This window comes from Parambassis ranga, chromosome 10, assembly GCF_900634625.1.
Source record: "Parambassis ranga chromosome 10, fParRan2.1, whole genome shotgun sequence".
In the NCBI taxonomy this organism is placed as follows: Eukaryota; Metazoa; Chordata; class Actinopteri; family Ambassidae; genus Parambassis; species Parambassis ranga.
Genome location: NC_041031.1, coordinates 14,642,174 through 14,667,642, shown reverse-complemented (window position 1 = coordinate 14,667,642; position 25,469 = coordinate 14,642,174). Strand labels below are relative to the sequence as shown.

Below are 25,469 nucleotides of genomic sequence, written 5' to 3'. Positions count from 1 at the left end.
GAAGTCTATGTGTTTGTGAATAAAATGAGAACTCAGGGATGTTGCCGGTGATGTTTTGAGCCGTGTGGCTCAGTCTCACTGATAAAAAAAAACTGCTTTGACTTGACAAATCATTTATGTTTGAAGAGCAGCTGTTATTGATGCGGGTAGAAAGTTCGTTTGTTGGCAACTTTCAAAATGTAAATAAAAGGCTTTTTTTTTGCAGAACACCTGTCATTTTTTTTATTTGACTCTATTGTAGATTTGTTCCACGTGAAGAAGAATTGGGTGCATCACAAATATTGAGTTTAAGACCAATATTTATTGACTTCTTATGGTATTTGGGATAAATTCAGGAACACAAGTTAGCAGTTATACCTGAAGAAACAGCCAGAACGTAAAATGTAAGAGGGTTGTTCCTGATACATCTACCTTGATTCCTGATATATTTTGGACATTTAAGTGTTAATCAGCTGCGGTTTCATGTGAAGACTAATTAGTTAAAGTGACATTTCAATTATGGCTAGACAGTCTGTTTCAGGAAACAAACTCTTCCCTCATTTGACCCTTTGGTCATGCGTGAGCTGGAGAAGTTAATTGATTATGTCTGACACTGAGAGCGAGACTTCCGTATTCACATCCATATCTGTCCGGTCTCGGGGATGTTGGATGCTCGGCTGGGTGAACATGCTCCGCTCTGGTCCATCTGAATCCGGAGGGGTGTTCATGATCGCGCCGTCTCTCTCAAACATAATATTCCGCGCTCCCTGCGTCCGTGCGCAGCCCCGCCGGAGACGTCATGAGCGTGTTACTACCCAACATGGCGGACTTTGATACCATTTATGAGTTAGAAGACGAAGAGGATGAGCACGTAGTGAGTGATGAACACTTGCCCAGATACTGTCCGGAGCCCGTGGTTATGCGAGGGGCCGGGCACATCACAGTGTAAGCAGAGCCGTGTTTGTCGCTGCTGTCGCTTTGTTATCCTTTAGCCTCCTTTAGCTGATGGTAGCATGCTAGCTAGCGCAAATCACAACAACCGACAGTTAGCCAAAGGTTTAATCAAGAACGGGGACAGTTGTCTTGGCTACAAGCGTGACATTAGTCCAACATAAGCTAACGTTAACAGCTGTTTTATCCCACGGCAACAGTAAATGTGGAAGACCAACAACCGACGTGTATGTTAGTCCAGTTTACATGTGATGTACCGTCAGCTAGAAGTCTTTACTCACAGCAGTCACACACAGTCAGCAGCAGACATTACTAACTGTGTTGACAACTCAATAATAACAGCCGTGTATTCAACCATTGTTTATTCTTTTGGTCGCGTACATTTAATATTACCTACGCTGCATCAGTGATTAATACAGTATGTGGGGTAATAGACAGGCGCTCAGCACGACTTCACACAGTGTTTTGTGTGTTTCATTCTTATTAGTAGGCAAAGTGTGTTTCTTATTCAGGAAGATGATTATGTATATATATCATAACAGTATTAAGATATATTCTTGGTCATTTCTGTGCAGTTATGCTTTATTTTCTCACATTTGTACATGCCACACTACCCTGGTTTTTATCAGGCACTATGTCCAGATTTGTTAAGACCAGGGAAGGTTGTTTACATACATAAATCATAGTCAGGACACTATAAATAAATCCAGATCATAGCGAGTAGACTGGTGCACTTGTAAACTCTCACACTCATAGCTATCACGCCTCCTTTATATTAATCTTTAATCTGATGAGTAGATGCTAAATCCCAGCTTGCAACTTTTGTCGGCTTGGCTTAATGTTGCTGATGAGAAACAAATGGCATATCAATTTATTATTATGGCTCCTGTAGATATTATGAGGGCAGCATTGCTAATCCATAACATGTTGCATATCATATGCGAATCTGAATAATAATGATATAAATACAAGAATATAAATCTCTAATTTCCAGCAGTGACAGATAATAGGTTTGTTGCTGCATTCACATTAAGGACCACCTTGTCCATCAAAAGTATCTTATCGTTTGCCTTGAATGTCACTTTAATCAAACAATAAATAAAAAAGTAAATCAAACAACAAATTATTTCAAATTTATGTTCATATATCTCATAAGTGTGTTTACATAACAAAGCCTGAAGTAGCAAACTGATGAACTGATTTATCATTCATTTAAAGTGTACAGTGTCGCTATGATGATAAAGAGATAATATAATATAGATAGATAATATAGAAGATAATATAATTACAAGGATGATGCACACATTTAATTACAGCTAATTATTGTGCAGTACTGTTGTAAAATCTGCAGCGGCCTCTAAAGAACTACAATATTGTGGTGTCATTTTTGGAATTGTGTGTAATTCAATGTCTCCCTGAGCACTTTATTCATTGCCAGATAAGTATTATTATTATTTATTTATAATTATGCTGAATGTATTGCCTGATTTTTGTGTTTAGTTTTGCAAACAGGCTCTTTGTTGTTTTTCCAGGTTTGGACTGAGCAACAGATTTGACACAGAATTCCCCTCTGTTCTCACGGGAAAGGTACAGTTCCTCTCTTCAGGTTTCTTGCACTTCAGTCCTGTTGGCTGCTTTCTGTTCAAATCCAAGTAGGAAGAATTAAGCAATTAAAGCTGCAGTGATTCTTTTGTTCTTTTTAGGCCTTTAACAGCCCTAGCTTCCCAGAAGGGTTTTGATCTGATGCATTATAAGTAACACGGTGCCACACGGCATAGAAAAGAGCCTGAATGTGCTGCTGTCCACCTCTGTAAATGAGTAAGCTGTCTATGGGGCTCAGTTGGCAGGGACCCCAGTGTTTTGGAGGGTCCAGCTCCAGGTGATAAAATAAAGAAATGAAGACTCTGCCGTAGACAAGAAAGGAAAGCTTCCTGGGTCGGACGCAGAAACACAAAAAGGCTGCAGGGGTAAGAGCAGGCCGAGGGAAGTGTGGGGCAATAAAATGTACCTTCAGTATTGTGACCCAGGGTGACATGTGATGGATGAGGTCACAATTATGATGATTGAAGGGTGCAGATCAGGCCCTGCTGGGCTTTATTCTGAGGTCTTTGGCTGTTTGCAAAGAGACCTTTGCATCCTGTCATAAAAGATTACGACCCCTGTTTTATGGTGTACAGACTCGGCGAGGAATGAGCATCCATTCAAGTTGTTTAGCCTGCGCTGCCACAGGCACTGAGCTTATCTCTCCTTTGAGTCCCTCCTTGCCTTGAATAGTCTAGAGGTTGGTTAGCAAGTCAGGGGCAGAGTGTTTAGAGATCTCATCTCTGAACACCATCTGCAAATATCTACCTTTTGGTTGTCTAAAGCTCTTTGATCCTTGTGCACAGATTTTTTTCAGAGCAATTAGGAATCTTTCAAGTCAACAACACCAAGAAATGCTTCCATTGTGTCTTTCTTTGTTGCTTTCAGCTATTTGGTTTACAGATAATTTGTTCCACTGCGCACACCTGTAGGAAATCCTCATGTACATCCTTCCTTTCTTTCTTTTTTAAGGTAGCACCAGAGGAATTCAAAACCAGCATCAGCAGGGTGAATGCTTGTTTGAAGAAGAACTTGCCTGTGAATGTGAAGTGGCTTCTTTGCGGCTGCCTGTGTTGTTGCTGTACAGTCGGCTGCAGTCTATGGCCCGTTATCTGCCTCAACAAGAGAGTAAGTTTCAGACGGGCGTGTGACAGGAGTTGGACAGTTTAACTCTCCCTTACATCAGCGCTGATTACTCAGGGGCTGTTATAACAATTCAGCTGTACTGGTTTAAGTGTGGAGGGTAATAAGTCGTATTCAATTAGTGGCTCTGTGTAGAAATGATGCATTGCACAGCGCAGCTCTCCCTCTCCTGCCCAGCTCAAGGGTGTGTCATTTAAAGGTGGTGTTACCACTGAGAATTACTGACAACAAAGTGGAAATTACTAGCTGGTAAATTGGAAGTTCAGTCCATAAACCCAAACACTGGCGATTTACTGTTACCTGTTAAAGCGCTAAATTGAGTAATGAGTATTTCTGAGCTAGTGTTAATGTGTATGTATCTGTTTTCTATTACAATAGACAAGGCGGTCCATTCAGAAGTTGCTAGAGTGGGAAAATAACCGGTTATATCACAAGGTAAGAAAGACATCAAGTTGCACATTAGCATCTGTGTGTGTAAGCATGCAGGGCAGGTTAAATATCATCCTAATAATGACAAATAATTTACTTTTAAACTCTTCATGTTCTACATGAGTCACTCGGAGCTGTTTGAGCCAGACCTGATGCACGGGGTCTGAGAGGATTGTGAGGTCAGCAGTAAAAGGCTGCGTCAATTTTATTTTGTCTCGCAGCAACAAATTACAGCTAGTAACTGTGCAGAGGTATAAAGGAAGCTCTTCAGGGTGTCTGGCCACAGTTTGACCTCAGTGAGACCAGACAGTTCTGCTCACAAATTCCCCTGACACTGAAGGGGAGATTTCAGACAGATTTTCCTTTGTGTGTTTGTGTTTGTGTGTGTCTTTGTGTCTGCTCGAGAGTGAGAGAGATGTTCATTCATTGTGTCTGTGTCTTTTCTTCTATCTTCAGCTGGGCCTGCACTGGAAACTCAGTAAAAGAAAATGTGAAAGCAGTAATATGATGGAATATGTAAGTAAGCTGCTCAACACAACTGTAATGATTTACTGAATTATTGCAGAAACGTCTCGATTGTGTCTACATGATTGATATGCAGGATTAACTGATCATAAAATGTCTCTATTTAATTTATCATAGATCAAAAAAACTGTGTTTAGTCTTTCACATGACAAGAACAGGAAACAGGTCCTAATGTAATGAGAAGCTAGAGATGAGAACGTTCTGTTTCAGAATAGTTATAAATAATTTAAGATTATTTAATGGATAGCATATTTTAGTTAGTTAACTGATAGTGCTAAATACACTTATATATATGGGAAACAATGTGTCAGAAAAACCTTTCAGAATAATTGGCACAAAGACAGTTTATCGTCACATGTGGATGAAATCTTGTTGATCTATAAAGCTTCCCTGCGCCTAATCAATCAATCACCCAATCAATCAATCAGCTGGACAGACATAAGTAAAGGAGGACTTGTGGCTGACATAGCTAAAACTAAATTAGTCAAGAACTTTGTCTCTTAACACCAACGTTGTCTCTCTGCAGGTGATTCTTATAGAATTCTTACCCAAATATCCTATATTCAGACCGGACTGAGGAGGCTGTTGACAGACTGGATGAGTGGCCCTTGAATCTTATCCTTAGTGCCTTGTATATACAGTATGTTGGAATTAAGGGTCTGCACCACCGTCTCTTGTGACGACCCTGTACATGTCCCAGTACCCTGTACATTAGAATTTGCAACACTGTCACTTTGCTTTAGAGCAGATTTTGCACATTTCCCCTACAGAAACTAGACAAGTCCCCTTTGTTGCACTCTGATGTGTTTTTCTTTTTGTTACATGTTTAAAAAAAAAGGAAAGAAAAGTGCATTTACCCAAAGAACCATCAACCTATAATCCCATCTATTATATCAGTAATCCCTTGCAAAGAATGTGATGCCTCCACCCTCTGTAACTATCCTTGCCTTATGTATGATTTTTTAAAAATGACTCTACATGTAACAGGAGGAGGAAGGCTCGGGGTGATTCAACAAGCGTGTAGATGCTGTTTGTTGGGTTTCCAGTTCTTTGCAGGTAGATGGGATGGTTGAAATTGCCTAACGTACAGTGTACGTCATCACCCTGTGTTTTGTCTTTACAAGAACCCTCTGTACATGGGAAATAGATAGAACAAGAACTTGACCTGTAAATATCGTGTTAGAATAAGCTGTACAGTGGTATACCATTGTTTACATAAAGTTACGTAGTTCTTTAGTTTTTTTGCCAATATATTGCTGTAACATAGTTTTGATTAATGAAAGATGTCTATATGTACCTTTCTAGTTTATATGGACCTGTTTACCTTGTAAGCCATATAGTGACAATGTACCTGATGCCAGAGTTAAGACTGAAAGTTGCATTTGAGCCCAGAAGAAAGTGGGAATTTCAGAACCATAGTGCATCCTGAGTATTCATCCAGTGACAGCAGCAGTGCACGTTACCGTGAGGTTTTTGCCAATGAAAATCACACTAAGAGCTGGAGAGGTTTGGAAGATTATAATTTGAACTCTGCACTTCCACTCATTTTTTTTAAGTTTGTTCCAACTTTATATTATTTTTGTAGTTTTGTACTTCTCTCTGTGCAGTGTTTGACTCTCCTGACGAGCAGATGGTTCCTTTGTTTCAGTCTTTCTCTTCAGTGTTACTTTCCTGAATCTTAGTCAACAGACTGCTGCATCTCATTGTATTAGAGTGCCTCTGGAATAGTAAAGAACCACAGAGAAGGAACCTTTAAATCCTCCTCCCAATATCGTCCTTGTTACAATTCTTGTAAATGTACATCATAATAATCCCTACAGAGAGAGAAAATAAATGGTTGATTTTGACTTTTCGTTGCTGTTTGTTATGGATCATTGCTGCCCTCTAAGCACAGCCTGCTGCCTTACTAGCTGAAATGTGTCTATTTGTCATGTTTAACAAGGTGTTGAATCGTTAACTTTAACAAGACAGCCCGCAATAACTCAACACATTTGTACAACTCAGGAATGCTCCGTTAACATAACCTGCTGCCACTGCTTCCTGATGTTCTGCACCACTAGTCAGAGACAGAAGTACTGCACCATGTATCTACTGTATCCCACTACACCCCCCACAAAGTGCTAAAGTGCTGGGTTTCACTTCAGGGTGGCTGCTTTTATGGTCCTTTGTGTTTTTGTTTTCACAGTCGTTCCCTGTTTGGACTGAAGGAAGGTTACTTTTATTGCTGCAATAGTTTAAAGTTAGTTTCAGTTAATTTGGATTGGATTATTAAAGAAATTGTAACCTATATCACACCACAAGATCTGTAGGAATCTTTTCCTCCAATAAGAGCACAACATCTATAATTTGAGTATAATTATTATTAAATGGACACACTACAGTCAGATTAATTGGATCAATTCATCATTCATCTGTTAATCTTAAGGTGGAAAACAACAAAAATTCAACTTTAGATATTTATAAAAGAATTGTTGGCATTTTTTCTGCTAATACATTAATTTGGCAGTGTTTTGTTTATGATTATAGATTATATGTAATGAAAATGTTTTCATTATATGATTTATGAAATGAGCAGTTAAGAAACTTTACTGATAGAAACTTTAGAACCTGTTCTGCAACAAAACCTCGGTGGCTTGTGAGGAATAAGATACAAAGCTGTTACAAGTATATTGTACTTTGAGTTCCTTTCGCTATTCATAGTGGATAACAGTGAGACTGTGTCTGCCAACTGTGTGTGACTTATATGTGTACTTTTTACACTTGTACTGGTCTTACTGCTGTGTGCACACACTAGTGTGTGTGTGTGTGTCATAGAGCAAGAGCTGTAGAAAAGAGTTACAGGGTCAAAACTTGTGCATGTGTTTGTAGTGCAGCTACATTCACAAATTGAATCTACGAAGCATCATCCTGCAGTTTGGTTGAAAGTAGATGCCCGTCTGTTGGTTTGTTCGGACTTAATTTATAGATTTATAAGACACATTTTAAGTGTGCAAGAGTCTAAAATTTAGCATCCTGGACATTTTTGTCTTCTGTCTGTCCACTAGGGGTCAGACTGAGCCAAACTGTACAGGCATAGAGGTTGTTGGACACAAAAGTCTGTCATGAATGTTTCTGTACTCTGAAGGAATTCTGGACATTCTACATCTGTGAAGCCCAAGTTCCTGATAATTCACATGTATAATTAACATGCATGGTCCTTGTTCTTCTGTTTATATTCCTCCACAAAATGTTTCCTTCAACTCAAAACAAATTATAAGTACCATATTTATGATGCAGCTATAGGCAAGAGCAGTAGAACAGCATGATTTAATGTGATTTTATTGAACATAATGAAACAATAGTGCACAACCTGATTACACATTATCTGCTGTTTATAATTTCACAGCTTAATCCATCTTGAATATTAAGATACAAACAGGCCACTGGGAATGTGCTGACATGACTCTATCTGACCCACTATAAACAGTATCATGGGGATACAGTGGCAAATTAAGGCAATTATACATTCTGCTTCGTCCTTCAGTGTCTGCAAGGCACCGCAGTGTGAGCCATTTTATCATCTGTCATTCAAGTAACAAATCAATAGCTGTCAAATATTTCATATATGGATCAACAGCACTTTTGATTAAGACAGTTTAGAGGAAATAAATGTAGCTGTCTCCTAATAATGCCAATTGGATTAATTGTTCCATGTAGGTGAAAAGATTAGAAGTGTGTTTAATAGACTGAATCACACATATTTTTGACTCTTCAGACCACCTAAAAAAATGTTTATATTTAATTTTAATTTTCTCTAATTCTTATTGTCTTGTTGCACAGTTTGAAAATGCAGTTATATTGATACGTGTTTTCTTTCTTTGGCATCGGTCGATAGAGTCAGAAGCCTTGTTATGATGTGTACTCAGCTGCAACTCCTCTCGACATATTCACCTTGTTTCATCTCTGCACAGTGTTTATGTGAATCACTTGAATCAAATATAATGACTATCAAATGATACAATATTGAATAGGTAAATGTACTGTACATACAACCTCAAAAAGAGCTTCCAAAAATAGCTATCCTTTCAGTTTGTCTTTGATTGTCATCGTTTTTGCACCCTGATGCTGCAGAGGGCTAACCTGTGAGTGCACCACACACTGAAGCACACAGGTTGGTTCTTATGTACACACGCGCACTGTAGAACATAACTGTAGAAGAGAATGTGACATTACGTGTTACACATGGAAAAGATAGTGAGTCTTACAGTACAGAATGCAGGGTGAAAGGATGGGACAGAAAAAAGACAAGGTGTGTGTGTGTTGCTACACTAGACTTCCAGGCCAGGATACCACAGTCAGTGTAACTTTATTCTTCTGCAGCTTGAGCATGGGGATGAGAGAGGAATTGTTCATTCCCACAGTTGTGGCCCCGTTCACAGCCACAATCTCGTCACCGCACCTGAACAGACCGCAGACTGTTAACGTGAAACCTGGTGAAATGCAGGAGCTTAAATCAGATTTAACTTACTTGAGGCGTCCATCGAAGTGAGCAGGTGTACCAGGCACGATGGTTTTAATAAAGAAGGGCTGCTGTCCATGGTTCTCCTCATAGCCACCGACGATACTGAAGCCCCAGCTCTCACTATTAGTCTTTTGCAGCACAATGTCCCGACACCAGTGCATGTGACTGCAGTGACAAGTTCAGAATTAGAGAGTCTTTTACATCACAATAAAGAGTCTACAGCTGCAGTGGAGGAGCAAATGTGAGGCAACTGCCGCTGAAGAAGGAAAGATCTACCTCGGTAATCCCAGCCAGCGAGTCCACAGTGGCATCCAGTTGAAGGTGTCGTCTTGCGACTCATCTATTGGATCTAGTTCATCCATGCTGGCAGCCTCAGTGTCCTCCTCTGCATCCTCAGAGAGGGTCTGGATGACACGGAGCACCACCTGGGACTGAGCTGTCTGAGACTTCAGCGCGGAAACAGCCTCAGTGTAGGTGAGCTGAGTCAGATCAACGCCGTTGATGCTTAGCAGGACGTCACCTGGGGAAACACAAACGTGGTATGAATATGGATTTGATATGGTTTTCCCTTAAAGTTACTGTCACTCCCAACAAATAGTTTGCTGTAGTGCCACCCCTTCACTCTTGTTACACTGAAATAAGTTTAAAATTATATAATTCTTGTTATAAGGTGATGAACTCTTTATGTGCGTCATATCTGATGTCATGAACACAACAACCTATGCCTAAAAATCATGGATGACATGATAACCAGATGCATTACTGCTGATCTTAGACTAAGCTAATGAACACTTTTGTCCCCCAAATTTACGCTAGAGAAAAGAGGGCTTTCCTATTCATGTAGAATTTTTATCTTTGATCTACTGACAGAACCGGCCATATTATGATGTAAACTGACTGATGTAAACGGACTGACGTAAATTGTTCATCCAATTTATCAAGACAACAACCACAATGTTGTTCAGAGACAATCTGTACCTCTTTTGATGGTGCCATCTCGGTGCAGACACCCAACAGGATGCACACTTGTGATGTAAACAGGCAGGCGGCAGCGACAATCTCTCCCCCCGGCTATGGTGATGCCCAGAGAAAGTCGAGGTTCCTTCTTCAGGCTTACAGTCTTCTCCTGACTAGAAAACCCACCTGGAGGATCCTGTTAAGAGAACGAGTAGAATAAATGCTAAACATTTTGAAACACATTGATTAGCCTAGTAATAATAATACTGATAATAAAAACACTGTTGTGTGTCCTTGGGCAAGGCAGTTTACCCGCATAGCCTCCAGTGTACTCACTGGTGTATGGCGCTCTTTGCTGGGCTGCCTTAAGCAATTTCCCCATTGTGGGACTAATAAAGGTTTCAATTTCAACACTTTTTACATAGATGGTAATGTCACTTGGGATGGTGTGTTTCACTCAGGATTACGGTTTTATCTTATTTCTTAGGCAAAACATGCATTTTATGTCTCTGCTGCCACTTAATCTCAGCCTCCCCAGGATCCTTGGACTTAAGTGATCCTTCTAAAGAAAACTACTTGTAGAAACAAATGTGAAACATCTGAGATGGAGCTGAGAGGAACGGGTAGAGGGAACGTGTGAGGATCAACACCGAGCTCTCGTAGTGGAAAAAATGTGTAGAAACTGACAACTTCAACCAGCCTCCTTGCTGCTCTCTGGAGTTTGTAAGCCATCAGAAGGGAAACTCGGGGGAGGTGGGGGTTCTTCCTTCCCCACAGCAGGGAACCCATCCCCCCCAAAGCAAGACTCTGCAGGCGAAAGCTAACTGTTACCAGCTTTGATCCTCTGCCTCCCAAAGAAACAACCAAAAACAACAACAAGACGATGGCCCTGTAGTGGCAGAGTGAGCAGCACCCCAGGCCTTTTGATCAGGACAGAGGGAGGCCCCAATGAAGGGCTTTCATCTCACCAATGCAGGTGTCTGCGCTCAAAGCTTCTCACCCCCAACCGTAGGGTTGCTGTTCTTTCTGTTGACTGTGGATGGTACAAGTGAGTGTGAGAGGCACACTCATTACACTACACTGTGTAAACAGAAACATGTATGTGGACAGCTGCTGGGTGCCTGAATATGTGTGGATATAAAATATGTAACCAGGAGCAATCCTCCTTAGTGTGAGCGTAGGCTTGTGAAGTCTTTTATATTACCTTCATGTAGATGGAGCGGCGCCTGTGATACTGCGCCTCAGGTGCCCTCCTGACCGATGCTCTGCTCTGTTGTCCCTCTCGGCTGCCTCCTACTTCCTCTTGAGTCTCTGCTGGTCTCATCACCACAAAGTTCACACGCACCTCACTGGCCTAAACGCACAAAGAAGAAAGCCTCTAAGAAAAGAACACTCAGACATCATTGATGACTTCAACTACAGGTCACATTAAACAGTCACAGTTTGAGCATCCTGCATCATGTTCCATTACTCCATCTGTGTGGCTGAGTCCTGGGATCCCTGTCCTCACATTGCCTTTGCTCCTGGATGCCTCTCTTTGGTTACGCCGTGTTGAAAGTGACTAAGAGATTGTTCATTCAGACAAGAAACCAACATGTTCAGATGTCTTCAGATTAATCAAAGGACTGCATGTCTGAAAGGAGCTTCAGTCTCCTGCTTTATGCTCTCCCTGCTTTCACACAACTATCCAAAGAGCTGAACTAATTGTTAGACTCCATCATCTTGCACGCTATTATTTAAGTGCAGTGTAGTGATTTGTGAGGCATTGACACATTTGAACATCAGGATATCAGATGTATTTAAGTACATTAAAAAGCACAGTATGGAATAGTGAGACAGACCATGGACTGGGGTCCATGGTGTATCCTGCCTCTCGCCTATTCAAAGCCAGAACAGGCTTCAGCCTCAGAATGAAGCGGATTAGAAAATAGATGGATGGATTTAACCTCATTTGTCCCTTTCTACAAAGTTCCTGTTTGCATATTGTTCCTTCTTTTTACTTTAGTTAGTTTAAAAACCGAAAGCTTAAATCTCCCAACAACATACAGTATATAACAGTATTCACAGTGTCTGTAGTCCTACTTGATCCTTTGATGTACCTGTATGATCTGAGCAGCACTTTCAGGTGTTCCATGCCTCAGGTCATGTCCATTGATCGCCAGCACTTTGTCATTGTTCCTCAGTTTTCCGTCTTTGGCTGCCAAACCACCAGGCAGCAGGTCCAAGATGAAAACCCCGCTCTCATCTGACTTGCGGATGAGTTTAATGCCAAGTGGCTCTGTACGCTGGTTTTTCATAAGCGTCACCTGGAGGACTGTGCCGGGGTTGTGATTGGAGGTAGCGTTGCCATAAGGACTGTGAGGGGATTGGGAGGTGTTGGGTAGAGTGGTTGAGGTGGCAGGGTGATGATCAGACCGTTGATCCCTTAATTTGAAACCTTTCTCCTGCATCACAGTGAGCCTGAGGAGGGCAGGCTGCCTCAGCACTGCGATGGCCCGGGCGTGGGGAACTGAAGCCAGACTGACGTCATTCACCTGGAAACACAACACCACAGAGGAGAGAGGCAATGGTGTCACCAGAAAAGCAGGCCGACACAAACATTGTCCTGCATGCTGTACACTGCTACTGCAAAAAGAACCCATTGAAGCACCTCGATTTTGCTCAGGTGTCAGGCTCGGGGTTTCTTGACAGCATCTAGAGACTATACAAATATAACTCATTTGAATTGAATCTTTTCAAAAGGGAATGTTTAACTTTCAAAATCTTCCTATCTTCCAAAAAAACCTGCAGCTTTTGTTTCACATCCTGAAAGTGAGCTGCTGGCTGGAAGGTTTTTGTTTTCATTTCCACATTTGGGATTGGATGGCTTTAGGTGTATTTCAGAGGACACACTGAAGCTGAAAGCAGCTCAGTTTACAGCTCTACCACATAACCAAGAGCACCGCAGGGTAGAGATTCAAGGAGGAAGAGGAGGAGGATACTGCAGGAAAAGTGAGGATCACATTTAATGAAACTATTTTCATTACTCATTTTCTTTCTCTCCATTCTCCTCCGTGAGAACTTGGCTTTTTGTCATCTATAGTAAAATAATTCAGGTAATTACATGCATCTGAATTTACAACATTGTTTCATAATAACAGATTAACTTCTAATCCCTCCTTCATATTTGAACACTGACTCAAAGTGAAAGGCTGCAAATGGCAGCAGCTAGGTAAAGTTACTTACACTGACATGAAACCTTTGTTTGTAACCACGCCTTGTTACCATGGATTCAAACCTGTTCATCTTGAATATCTACTTTCTCATTCCCAGCAGTGTTTACAAGCCATGAGAATGCTACCACGAGGTATTTCTGTTGGACTGACCTGTGTCACGCTATGCCACCAGAGCTAAGATGAATTATGGACTCCATAATGTCATTTTTGTCATAGTTTCTCTCACCTCTAAGATATGGTCCCCTGGGGCCAGCCTGCCATCCCGAGCTACTAGTGAGTCCCGGATAATCTCCTGTACGACTATGTTTCCCAGCGGTGTGTCTTTTCCCCCAACAATCCGAAGGCCAAGCTCCTCCTCCGGGTCTTCTCTGAACAGCTCCACCACGTTGGCCTCGGCCACCAAACTGGAGCGCAGCGGGGTGTTGTCTGGAGAAAAGATGACCGGAATAAACATGGCTGTATTTCCTGTTTACAAAGCAGAAACTCAAAGCACTGTGCTGGCTTTGATTTAAAATAACAAATGAACACAAATCTATTCAGATTATCCAAGAAATGTCAAGAAATATCCTAAAGAATCTTCCTGAAATATTATGCCCACAAGAGCATGATGGGTTATGTAAACATATGCCCCCTACCACAGCTGTAACTAGCACTGAGGCATGAAAACAGGCTCAGTGATACTCTAGAAAAACAGACACACACTTAAATTATGATCCCAGTAGTCATTTGTAAACATCCTGATTCAGCTCTATTGAAACCTACTTGAAACCTAAAGTGGTTATCTGAACAAATTTTGGCTTATTTACAAGTTTCAAGTGGTTCTTGCTTCGTGTGACCTTTTTTGTAGTGATCACATTTTCACAGATGTCAGATGTGCTTACACATCAATACCCAAGTGAGTACAAAGTTACTGCACACTGTGGAGATGGGTATAAATATCACCCAGGCTATTATTATCCTTTAAGACAGTAGAAACTAAATATACCTTGAACTTTTAGTGATCTTTTTTTAATAATAGCTTCCTTTACATCTTTATATCTTGAAGAAATATGATGATGACTTCAGTCACGTTGTTTGTGCCAGGATAAGGCGTGCATATCTGTCCTGATCTTTCTAGAGAATGTGGAGGAGCAGATTTGATCTTCAAATCTAACTCGTTGAGACAAGACTTTACCAACATTTTGGAGTACTGCCTGCACCAGTAACCAGTTTCTGACCTTTAGGTGACGTTTGATTTTCTAGTGAAGAGTAACATGAATACAAACAGAGTGGACAGCTTCGGCTTGGAATATCTCACAGTGCACCACACTGAGCATCTCAACCTTGGAACTGGCTTGTGCACACACAGACACACAAGCAGACTATACAAGTATTTATGCTAACTTCTAAGCAGTGCTACCTAATGAGTTAGTCCCACCGGCACTGGAAAGAATTCGTCTGACAGCAGAGACCTGGATAAGTCATGCCGACACTTTTATGTAAAAAAAAAAGCATTTGTGAAACTGTAAATAGCTTCTGGTGATTTATTTTTGGGTCTGTACAGACTTTAAGAGCATGCATCAATGGAGATTATGATGACAAGAGTTCAATCTTCTAAGAGGACACTAATCATTAGTTGCCTGGCAACTCTGTTTGAGCAGACTTTGGTCCACAGTACCAGCCTCCACGTTGCTTTAAGGGTTTTTCCCCATGATGAGACTGTCTGGTTAAAACATCTGTGAGCTGGTACATGTTTCTACAGCTAGGCTGATGATTCACCTGTGACTGACAGAATCAAACCCCGAGGCTAAAAACAGCTAATGTGAAACACAAGATGGTTTGTCAGAGACTAACGAAATATCTCGGTGTCCTCAAACTTAAATCATACAACTAACTGCTGGTACGTCCTCACAGGATGTTGGCCCAAACCAGTGTTTTTTGACCACTAGCACACAAACCGAAGCCTGTCAAAATGGGCTGTCGTGTGATGTCTCAATCAGCCCAGCAAGGAAAACATTTTTTTAAAGCTTCTATAAACATTCATTGTGATTAGCACACCCAACCATCCTATTTCCAAACCCGTCCTAAGGGGTGGTGTGTGTTGGTTATCCTGTTTAGACAGACAACAGACTGTGATAATTAAATGCTTCCATACCATCCTCACTTTCCTCAAAGGCAGGATTAATCAGGCCAGGCTCAGGCTGATCCCGGCTGGGATTTTGAGACAGTGTTGCCAAATGTTTCGCATCTCCAGACGACTCTCCGTCACCTTTCCGCCCCTTTAATTCGTTCCATGAAGGCCTCTTCCTCCTCTCTGCTTCCTCTCTCAGCCTTTTAAACACAGGACATCTGAGAAGAGACAGGAACATGTAATGAATCATCCATATACTAAAAATATAAAAAGATTATTTTAACTTTTTCATGTTACAAGAGTTTGGGGAATTGGTGAACACGGAAACAAAGGACAAAAGCAGACATTAAATGTATTTTGTGAATGTACAGAAGGACAAGTAGAGAGCACTATGCAGATGGGTAGACAATTTCACTGCATTGCAGGGTGTCTGGTGAGACTGCCTGAGTCTGATTAAGTCAGTCAGAGTGCAGGGACTGCTGCATGTCCCTCATGCCTGAACTTTGCCTCCTCAGTGTTTACACATAGAGGCTGCAGCAGGACAATCTGCCTCCCACAACTGACTGCGTCATGGCTGGCCATGACGATAAGCACCACAGTGGTCATGTGGAAAAACAAGACGACCAACCTGCACCTCATCTCAAGCTCAATAATTACAATGTTTTCACAGGAACTGTGCAACTAGTAACTGGTAAAACTTCAAGGAGGGAACACACATTCCCTCAAAGGACAACAAGAGGGAAGCAAAACAATCTGATGATAGTTGTTTAAAATTCCTGCAAAGTTGTCACACTTCCTTTGTCATGACCTTTGCATTTTCTTTATGTTCAAATGAATCTTCATTTTGAGACACAAAATGTTTTGTTGTTTCTGTGGAGAAACGTTCAGATTGTGTCTGTAATGTAAATATAAAACATTAGCTCAGTTTGGCACATAGAGACAGGCTCACTGCTTCCATTCTGTGTAAAGCCTCAAAAACATAATAAGATGGTTCATTAAATTTCTATTATTGAAGGTCAATGTTGCTGTTTGCTCGTGATACCTCAGCATGCTGAGCTATTATTAGCAAACCCTGCTATCAGGTTCTTCAAAAACCTTTAAACACCAGGCATTCTTGTCCCTCTTACACACACACACACACCAACATAATGACATCATCACAATAATATCAAGGACACCTAAATTGAACCATTTAAATCTCCTAAAAAAATCTAACCGGTCATATCATTTATAATAATGCACTGTGCAGGGGACTTGTTCTTCTCAACTAAGTTTTGCCAAGAAAGCGTTTGTTAAACTATTTCTCTGATGACCACCGGCTGGTGGGATGTGCTTTCAGAGAACGACAGGAAGTTCAGTACCACATGATGTATGAAATATGAATATGAGAAAAGACACATTAAATCAAGAGTAGAGCTACTGTTAATTATTTCACTGTAGTGTACATATAGCACGTTTGTTATTAAATACTTGGTGGTCTTTACATAGACGTGTCTATCTGTCTATCTAGAAAAGGTGTTCATGTACTAACATCATCCACTGAAACTGCTGTAGACACCACCTCCAGTGTCTTACCTATTGTGCAGGTGAGGCTGCAGTTCACAGCGCTGCATCTGCTGCTGGCACTCTGCATAGTGAGGACATGTGACTGACAGTTTGTCCAGCAGGTTCCTGACCAGCAGACTGGAGGGACGGCACTGATGCAACTGCAGCCGCTGGCGGTCCACAGGGCAGAAGTCCTGCTCCTTCAAGAAGTTGCTCAGACAGTGAAAGCAGTAAGTGTGACCACACGGCGTGTCCATGGGCTTGAGCAGCGGCTGCAGGCAGATATGGCAAACCAGTTCATCGTCCACCTCATCCTGGTACTCGTACAGGTGGCTGTCCAGACCCTCGTGCTGCTGGCCGCACTCCTTACAGACGCGTGCCCACGACAGACCTGCGGTGCTGCCTGCAACTTTAGTTTCTGTTGTAGCCATAGTCTGAGTGAGCTCAGTCTGTGTCTGGGAAAGATCCTCTTATCTCCTCACAAACTGTTATACCTCTATGTCTGCATGTCCAAATCCGAATCCGCTGAAATGGTGAAACAATGATCCAGAGTCAACAACGTTATCTCCATGTCTTCATCTTGATTTTTTCTGTGGAGAGAGAAACACAGTAAGTAAACACAGATTAAGTAGAAGTAGGACTATTCCCACTTATTCTGGCCGGCTCTGCAGGAAATGACAAATCCACAAGGCAGCAGCAATATGGCAGCAAGCTACAGCTGCTTCCTCTCAGCAAGTTTCCTGAGGGACAAAAGGAATTCTCATCTCAGCTAAAAGTCACCGTGCTTCTCGCTGAAAGCACTAAACTCTGTGAAATGAGGCAGAAGAAAACGGACTAAAGTCAAACCACTGCTAATGGGGAGGAACAAAGGCACAGCACTACACAAGAGTAAGAAACCTGAATGAACTGAGCAGAAATGCAATCCCCTTCACTAATGACCCTTTGCACCCAATCGGCAGTGGTCTCCATTCCTTTGTGCAGCTCCTAATCTGCTTTTAATACTTTCTCATAAGGAGAGTTCTGATTAGGAACGCATTCTTTGGAGAAACTTTTGAACATCTACTTCACATTAGAACAAATGTACCAAATAAAGTGACAGAACACAAATCATACTAACTAAACATGATTTGATCCAAATGATATGTGTGGGAATGGAAGTGGAGTTAGTGGACTTCAAACTGAACCACAGTTTACATTTCTTAACTGCTAATCACAGTAAGGAGCAAAACATTAGCATCATTTCAAAAGAACAGAAGAGTAATGGTGAATATTTGTCTTGCATAGAGGCACATATGAAAAAAAGAAGACAAAAACTACAGCCTTCCTCTTGCCTGCCTCTGTGACCTTAGTCCAGATTTCAAGCACAAACAGACTGCTTTATGTCCAGTGTTATTGAAGCGACTCACCCGAGATGATATCTTTGTTGTCAAGTGCCCTGTAGCCGCTGCACGCAAACATGAGACTCTAGCAGTTGCCTGAAGACTGAATGAAACCAGAGCCCTGCCTCCCTAGCAGCAGACTGACGGTATAATGCTTCTATGTGTGTGTGTGTGTGTGTCAGTGTGGACGTGTATGAGCTGCGACTGCACCGGTGTGAGGAATGCAGAGGGGAATTGGTATAACTAGGCAGCGTGAGAGGAAAGGAGAAATGTTCCTTCTGCCTCTGTCATCAGTGCCAGCAAGTGAGAGAGAGTGTGTGTGTGTGTTTGGGGGTTGGGGACTCAGACTGCTGATGTTGCACTACTACAGGTAAAGTACTCTCAGTAGCTCAGTGACTGATTGCAAACACAAACGCCTGACTACAAATATGTGTGCGCATATGTCTTTCTGTACACAGGGACACAGACCTTCCCCCTTTCTTTGTCTTTACTTTGTGCAGGTGATACCTCTTCCTGTAATGGATAGGGGTCATAGATCCTGGAGTGCACAGGAGAAACCAGGCTGTGCTCCATTTTCTACTGAAACCACATAACTTGGTGCAAGAACGTAAAATAAAAGATTCAAACATATTTACTTGAAATACGCTCTGGTTCCTTCTCTTATCAAAAATTTCACCTGTGTTGCTTTATTTATCGTTTAATTTGCGATAAAGCGACATGCACTAGCAGGCTTTCCAAAGGCTTTGACTGTAGCTCTATTAAAGCCACACACTGCTTCACAGGAAGTCATGCAGCAGCCTCCTGATTCTGAAGCTGTCAGATCAGATAAGTATCCATGTTCATCAGGTCCAAACTGACAGCAGCTTTTCACTGTTTATCAAGGATACAGCATGGCATCAATAAAAGCACTCATCTTTCTTGGGATCCTTAAAGTGAAATGGAGATATACTGTATCATAGTTTAACATTAACATATCATCTGAATCCATAGGTTTGTGACTTCTACTGACAAAGAGTGCTATTTTTTTATGACTGGTTTTGAGAATTTTTTAAGCTAAACACTTGTTTTCTTTTTTCAAATGTGGTATCATCTGGAAAGTGATCAATAATAATAATATAAAGGCCATGTCCAAACCCATCGACTGTAAACAAATAAATAATAAATGTAAAAAAAAAAAAAATTAAATTAAAATAGTTTTTTTTCAGGTCCCATTCATAGATAAATTAATTATGGATAAATTAAGAAAAACAATTAATAGTGAAAAATTGTAACTTTAACCACTAGATGAAGCTTAATCCTAATCCTTCATGTGAGGAAGAATAAAATAATGTTAGGCAAAACTTACAACTGAGACATAACATACTCAGCACTACCAGCCTCAACGAGTGTCCAGATTTACTCTTCGTTAGTCTACCCTCTGGACGGGTTGTCGGAACAAGCACGGCAGATCGGGTTCCGATGGGCAATCAGAAATAATAAACAAACTGTCGCTATAGCTGCACTTCAAAGCAACAAGCGTTGCTATGGCTACACTACAACTGCGCATACTCCGCAGTTGCATCATTCATGTATACGTCTAACACACCCACATCAGAAAATAAAGTTTTCTACTGGAAAATCCTACACCTCCCACTTGGCCTACTGATCCCGAGATCCAAGTAGGCCACCATAGCATGTCGGGTTTGTGATGTTGTGATTTCACCCCATGCTTATGCACTCATATTTATATGGAGAAGCTACATCTTAACATAACTATCACAAATGGTTCTTATTGACGTTCTGGGATCCTTCGTCGAAACACTCCACTGGCCTCAAAGATGTTCGGCAGGGGGGGGGTCTTGATCCAAAACCAGAACACACCATGGTGTCGTACGGTCGTACGGTAGGGTAAGTTGGATACTCAAACCCTTTGGTATCCCCCACTAGGCCCTGCACGGCCAAGCAGGAGGGAGTTAGGGGTGATGACTTCCACGGTTTCATCTTGTACTTGGGCCCTGGCACCAATTGGTCTCTCATTTGACAGGTTGCCGGCCAAGTACAGGAGGGTCTGGAACTCCAACACTGTTAGGTCATTTTCTCCACCAACACTGCTCAACGCCTTCTTAAATACAACTGCTTCAGCCACCCCATTTCAGTGGGGAGAGTCCGCTGGATGAAATACCCACGTCCAATCAGTTCCCTTTAGCTGCTGCCTTCTTCTGACTCTGATCCCTGTTAATGTCTGTTAGAAACTCATACAGTTCCTGTAACATCGGTCTGGCACCCACAAAGTTGGTGCCTTGATCTGACCAGAGCTTCCGTGGGTGGCCCCTGAGGGCTGTGAAGCGCTGATTCGTTTTTTGGAATCCTTCTGTGGACAGATCTTCCACTATGTCCGCATGCATAGCTCTGGAAGCCATACAGCTGAACACCACCCCCCACACTTTCATCTTTGTTCTCCATTTGTCACTCATAACCTGTTTGCACATCTTTGCTTTGGTTTCCCGACAGTGCATGCAAGAGTCAATGATGTTCCTAGCAATCCTTGGCCCCTGTACCACCCATGCTTTAGATCTTACCCGAAGAACTGTACCCGCGACGCCTTCGTGGTTAGTTTCATGGGCTTCCCGTGTGAGACGGGTGCTCACCCACACATTGTAGGGAAGCAGGGGTACTCCAACCCCCTCATGGGTAATGGCTTGAGCCCTGCCATAGCATCTAAGAAGCCCTGAAGCTTCATCCCTACTAACAACGAGCCTATCCAGTGTTGTTACAGGAAATGTTACAAGTTCCTGGGCTGCCAGGCACAAAGTCTTGGAATGCAGACTTGAGTTCTTCCACTGTCGGTACTACCTCCCACAGCAAAATCCTACAACGAGGGAACGCCTTAACCATATCAAATGCCTCGTAACCATGTGACACTGTAATCTATTGAGGGAAAAGTCGGTGGCCATGAGGTGTCCTCCAGTCTTCTAGGGGATTACCTGAGGTGGCTTTTTTTTCAGATCAGAGCTGATGGCTGATATGAATAAGTCACGTGTGTCGACACACCCTTGGTGAACACAGGTGAGGCCGTGTTAGACAATAATTTCTCTCATCCACGAGGCAGGAGGTGTGTCATGTCTGAATTACACCAGTGTCTGGTATTACTAATTAAAATAACATAAGAAGTGCAGCACATGGAAAAGAAAATAAATCAAATTACCACACAGAGGTGAATAACTCTTAATCATTAGTGTTTTGAGGATGACATAATCAAAGGAAAATTTGATGTCTGAGAGATTAAAAACTCTTCTTTGATGTTGAACCTTGTAAAATCATGCACACTGCCTGTCTGCCTGCCTGTCTGTCATTAAATAAAGCAGAAGCTGAACCCTTGGAAACAGCGGAGACCTTCAGCAACAATAATAGTTGCATAGTTTAAGTTTGACAGATGCTGTGGGTGAGTAAAAATACCTGCATCCATCTTTAGGAGACACCATGAGCTGCTGCTGGTGTTGCTCCTGCTCACAGGTCATTCCAGCTGCAGCTACTTATCACCAGAGTTAAAATGTAACATATTATTGATGTCTAATTTAAGCACTGGCCCTTTGTTATGTAACTACTGTAGCAGCAACATGCACAAAGCTCTGGCTTTAACGACAATAACCAATATTTGCATTGCATGTCTACAGCATGGGCAGGAAATGATCTGTGACTAAAATGTGTTCTCCCATCAAGCAGACCCCCACGTGGTGACACTGCTCTGGTCTCACCCACAAATCACACATGGAGGTTAAGCCCACATTTAAAGGGCATGTGAGTGCTGTTCACTGAACAGCAGCCAGGCTGCACACACCAAACAAACACCACACGTGGCTTTAACTTAGAAGGCATTCAGGATGTATGGCAGGTGGGGCCCTTCATGCAGAAACGATTTTATTATTCAATCCAACTTTACTCAGAAGAAAAAGATAAAAATACAGGCTTTATAAACGAGACAAAAATAACACCTGCCATCTTTTGATAAGAGAAATATGCTTTTTAAAGCTCAGTTTGAAGGTCTCTGATGCTGGGTTGTATAAAAGTGAAGGACAGGCTTCACCAATGGACCAAATAATGACAGCGGTGGGTGACTGTGGCATCACCTGTGCTGTTGTTTTTGAACAGACTGCACTGTCAGCACCCAACGACCAGTATCAGGTTGTAAAAACAAACCATAAACAAAGATGGACATGCTCGCAGAGGTTTGGTTGGTCAAAAGTTCTGTGTCCTTAGTCAAGTGTGAAAACATATTCAATGTTTAGAGCAGGTCGCTTCTGCTTCTCTTTCTTAAGCTGAATAAGGCCTGTTCACACCGGACATGACAAAAAACCCACTAACATCTGGCCCTTTTTTGGCATTCACTCTATATACATGCATTAATGATTTTAATTTGATAATGTAAAGACACCAGTGAAATTAGGTGTAAAAATTCATATTTTCTAGAATAACACGGAAATACTGAGAGAGTAAAGCATCATTAAGGACAAACAGATAATTAAGTGTTGTGTGTCCATTTAAATAAAAAAAGCTCATCAACAACAGTCAGAAGGACATTTCACTTTCCAGCCTTGCCTGGATGTGGGCGCTGTCACTGCCTCCATAAATAACTCACTGTCCCCCTCTGACAGCACATGGCTGTCTGTGTGACAGATCCAAATGACAGAGGAGGCAATAAAAGTTGCTCTTAATAAGTGAATATACAGCAGCACATGGCTTCACCTTCAGCCCTCACTGAGTGCGCGCTGACTGCTACACACACACACACACAAACACACACACACACACCTGGAGCGCAGAAACTCGCTTTCATGTGCTCTAAATTTACATAAATTATCAATAATCTCTAGTCTGATCCGCATCTTAAAGCCTGGATCGGGCTTGTAATGATGTTTATTTAGAGAAAGAAACCACAGAATTAGCGTCAGTCGACACCGAAACTCGTCTTACCTGTGTGAAGGTTGATTCTCCCCGGAAGTAGCTACGCCACTGTGGCTAAAACAAAGACACCCCTATATAGACGGCAAATAGCGAGTTTTAAACATCCCAAAGTCTAAATACACAAGCAAGGTTTTCAGTTCAGTTTCTTTTCTATTCTTTTTACCGCATATCGCAGCCGGAGGAGTTCAACCTGCAGGCGAAGACAGGGCGACTTTCCCAGTTTCGAGCGAACAGAGGAGCTTCAACACAGAGGGGGAGGTTCACGCAGGTGTACACACACACACACACAGAGAGAGAGAGACACACACACATAGAGCCTCTTTGCGCAGTATAGTAATAACACCATAATAACATGTATATTGTTCCAAAATCTTTGGTTTCAATGAACCAATTGATGATCATACAACAATTTTAAAAAAATGTTTATGAATTCTCTGTTTTATATATGTGTACAACACCAATGATGATCAAAACAAGTGTCTCAGGTAAACACGTCCTATAAAAAGTGTCCTATAGGACAGGAGACAGCTCTGACAACTTCTCAGCAGTCAGTCTTTAGGTATGCTGCTCTCCAAAAGAGCAGCAAAAGAGCAAACATTACAGCAGTGCAGTATGCAGCAGTAAATGTGGCCCTTATACCATTTCTAAAGGTAAAATTATGAATGGACTTGTTGGGTTCAATCTGCAACAACACAACACAGAGAAAGTGAAAGTACATGTTGAAAAACATGCTCAGTGTTTCATTATATGTGCTCAGGCTTACTATACAAATACAAAGTGTGACTAATCAAATCAAATTGGTCGCATACAGTGTTGTACACAGTACAATGCATAGTGAAATATTTGAAGGAAACAAACAGTGTAACTAATGTATTAACATCTGTACCAGTTAAAAAAGCTGTGACACATGAATGGTGTAAAGTACGATACCCCCTGCAGAATGGAAGGGAAGTCTCCGAGCCATAAAACTTCTCTGCCAGAGCCTGTTTCCCTGCAGGATTTATAGCTGTGGAAGGAAACTGCTGTACAAAGTGACATTTGCTGACTCAAGCTCACAGACTAAGACACTGCATGGAGGCAATACTGATGTCAACTGGTCTGTATTTCATAAGACATCACTGAAGTGAGACTACCCATGTTTGATTGAGGTGACAGAAGTATTTAGATAATCCTTTGGGCTGTCTGACTAATATAATATATGATATTTCAACATCAATAATGAAGCAACAATATTTTAACAGCATGTTAGTGAAAGAAGCCGTTCTGCTACACAAATCTGTTTTTTATAAATGACACCATATTTTAAAGAAAAATCACTATTTGATGGAGCTGTTAACAACTCATAGACATCTAGACATTTAGATGTTTTTATAGGGTTCTTTTACAATTAAAGCCATCAGTAACATATAATATGTAACAATTCCACCTGAACTGCTGTGGGTAGAAAGTAGCATAACCTGGAAAAATTTAAATAAAGTATCTCAACATTGCACTTAAATACAATATATTTTTATTTAAAACATATATTATATATCTATTTAAACCTTTGATATAGAACTGAAACATTTTAGCACAGTGTACATGTTATTTTATTTGAAACCATTAAAAAAAACAAAAAAGATAAAAGTAAACTACTGTAACCAGACGGTGCAGGGTGAAGTAACTTAAAATAAATCACATAAAGCACTTATATTACACAATAACACTTAGGGCTCTGTATTATGCCAAAAACAGGCTGAGAGGATGATGATGATGGTTTGTGATAAATGTGGAACAGTGCCAGGGACTTCCTTCAGCTGCTGGGAAGAGATGTTTAAGAGTGACACCGTGTGTTCAGATGAGAAATTACAACTACTGGATTTTATTATGGATGCATATAAATAAATGTTGGTATCTCAGTGTAACTGTGGCATTGACTGGTTACACATGAAAGTGCCTCTATCTATCAGACAACAGCTGCAATAAAAAACAAGCAGATCTGAGATAACTTGCAGTGCATTTCATGCTTACTGCTACAGCTGCCTGTGACTCTTTGGTCACTTGCTTTCACAGCATTGAATTTGAGGGTCAATGATGGGAACTTTGGAAGTTGGGCTGGGACAGTAAGGGACAAGATAAACAATGAGGACTAACAAGACAGTATATCCTGTCCCAGTCTCGCACACTCACAGAATGGGCCCACAGCTCAGTGTGTTTGAGCTGCGCTGCACTGA

General features: G+C 41.5%; 2 protein-coding genes across 5 annotated transcripts; one reads left to right on the top strand and one right to left on the bottom strand.

Annotated features, from left to right (window-relative positions):
* The first annotated feature begins 778 nt into the window (after nucleotides 1-778).
* On the top strand, nucleotides 779-6,460 carry chic1 (cysteine-rich hydrophobic domain 1). Its single transcript, XM_028416209.1, has 6 exons — nucleotides 779-924; nucleotides 2,463-2,517; nucleotides 3,484-3,639; nucleotides 4,033-4,089; nucleotides 4,540-4,599; nucleotides 5,135-6,460. The coding sequence occupies exons 1-6, from the start codon at nucleotides 779-781 to the stop codon at nucleotides 5,183-5,185; spliced, it is 525 nt and encodes a 174-aa protein (XP_028272010.1). The 3' UTR covers nucleotides 5,186-6,460.
* A 1,449-nt stretch (nucleotides 6,461-7,909) lies between these two features.
* On the bottom strand, nucleotides 7,910-23,536 carry lnx2b (ligand of numb-protein X 2b). 4 transcript variants are annotated; one of them, XM_028416352.1, is made up of 11 exons: nucleotides 23,420-23,536; nucleotides 23,266-23,327; nucleotides 16,967-17,526; nucleotides 15,416-15,609; nucleotides 13,508-13,707; nucleotides 12,166-12,600; nucleotides 11,271-11,420; nucleotides 10,088-10,262; nucleotides 9,386-9,629; nucleotides 9,116-9,274; nucleotides 7,910-9,046 (listed from the first exon to the last, which is right to left on the bottom strand). In XM_028416352.1, exons 3-11 carry the CDS (start codon nucleotides 17,365-17,367, stop codon nucleotides 8,911-8,913), a joined length of 2,094 nt encoding a protein of 697 aa, XP_028272153.1. In that variant the 5' UTR covers nucleotides 17,368-17,526; nucleotides 23,266-23,327; nucleotides 23,420-23,536; the 3' UTR covers nucleotides 7,910-8,910. The 4 variants fall into 4 exon arrangements, with proteins under 4 accessions (XP_028272153.1, XP_028272154.1, XP_028272152.1 ...); XM_028416353.1 differs by lacking the exon at nucleotides 23,266-23,327 and having other exon boundaries at nucleotides 23,420-23,521; XM_028416351.1 differs by having other exon boundaries at nucleotides 23,266-23,518.
* Between the last annotated feature and the right edge of the window lie 1,933 nt (nucleotides 23,537-25,469).

Bases quoted from the DNA above. Each gene is read 5' to 3' on its own strand.
- lnx2b (XM_028416352.1), bottom strand. From the start codon at position 17,367: ATGGCTACAACAGAAACTAAAGTTGCAGGCAGCACCGCAGGTCTGTCG. The intron at 15,610-16,966 runs GTAAGACACTGG...GTCTCTTCTCAG, and splicing joins CAGCCTCACCTGCACAATAG to ATGTCCTGTGTTTAAAAGGC. The intron at 9,047-9,115 runs GTAAGTTAAATC...CGGTCTGTTCAG, and splicing joins CACTTCGATGGACGCCTCAA to GTGCGGTGACGAGATTGTGG.
- chic1 (XM_028416209.1), top strand. From the start codon at position 779: ATGAGCGTGTTACTACCCAACATGGCGGACTTTGATACCATTTATGAG. The intron at 3,640-4,032 runs GTAAGTTTCAGA...CTATTACAATAG, and splicing joins TTATCTGCCTCAACAAGAGA to ACAAGGCGGTCCATTCAGAA. The intron at 4,090-4,539 runs GTAAGAAAGACA...TTCTATCTTCAG, and splicing joins ATAACCGGTTATATCACAAG to CTGGGCCTGCACTGGAAACT.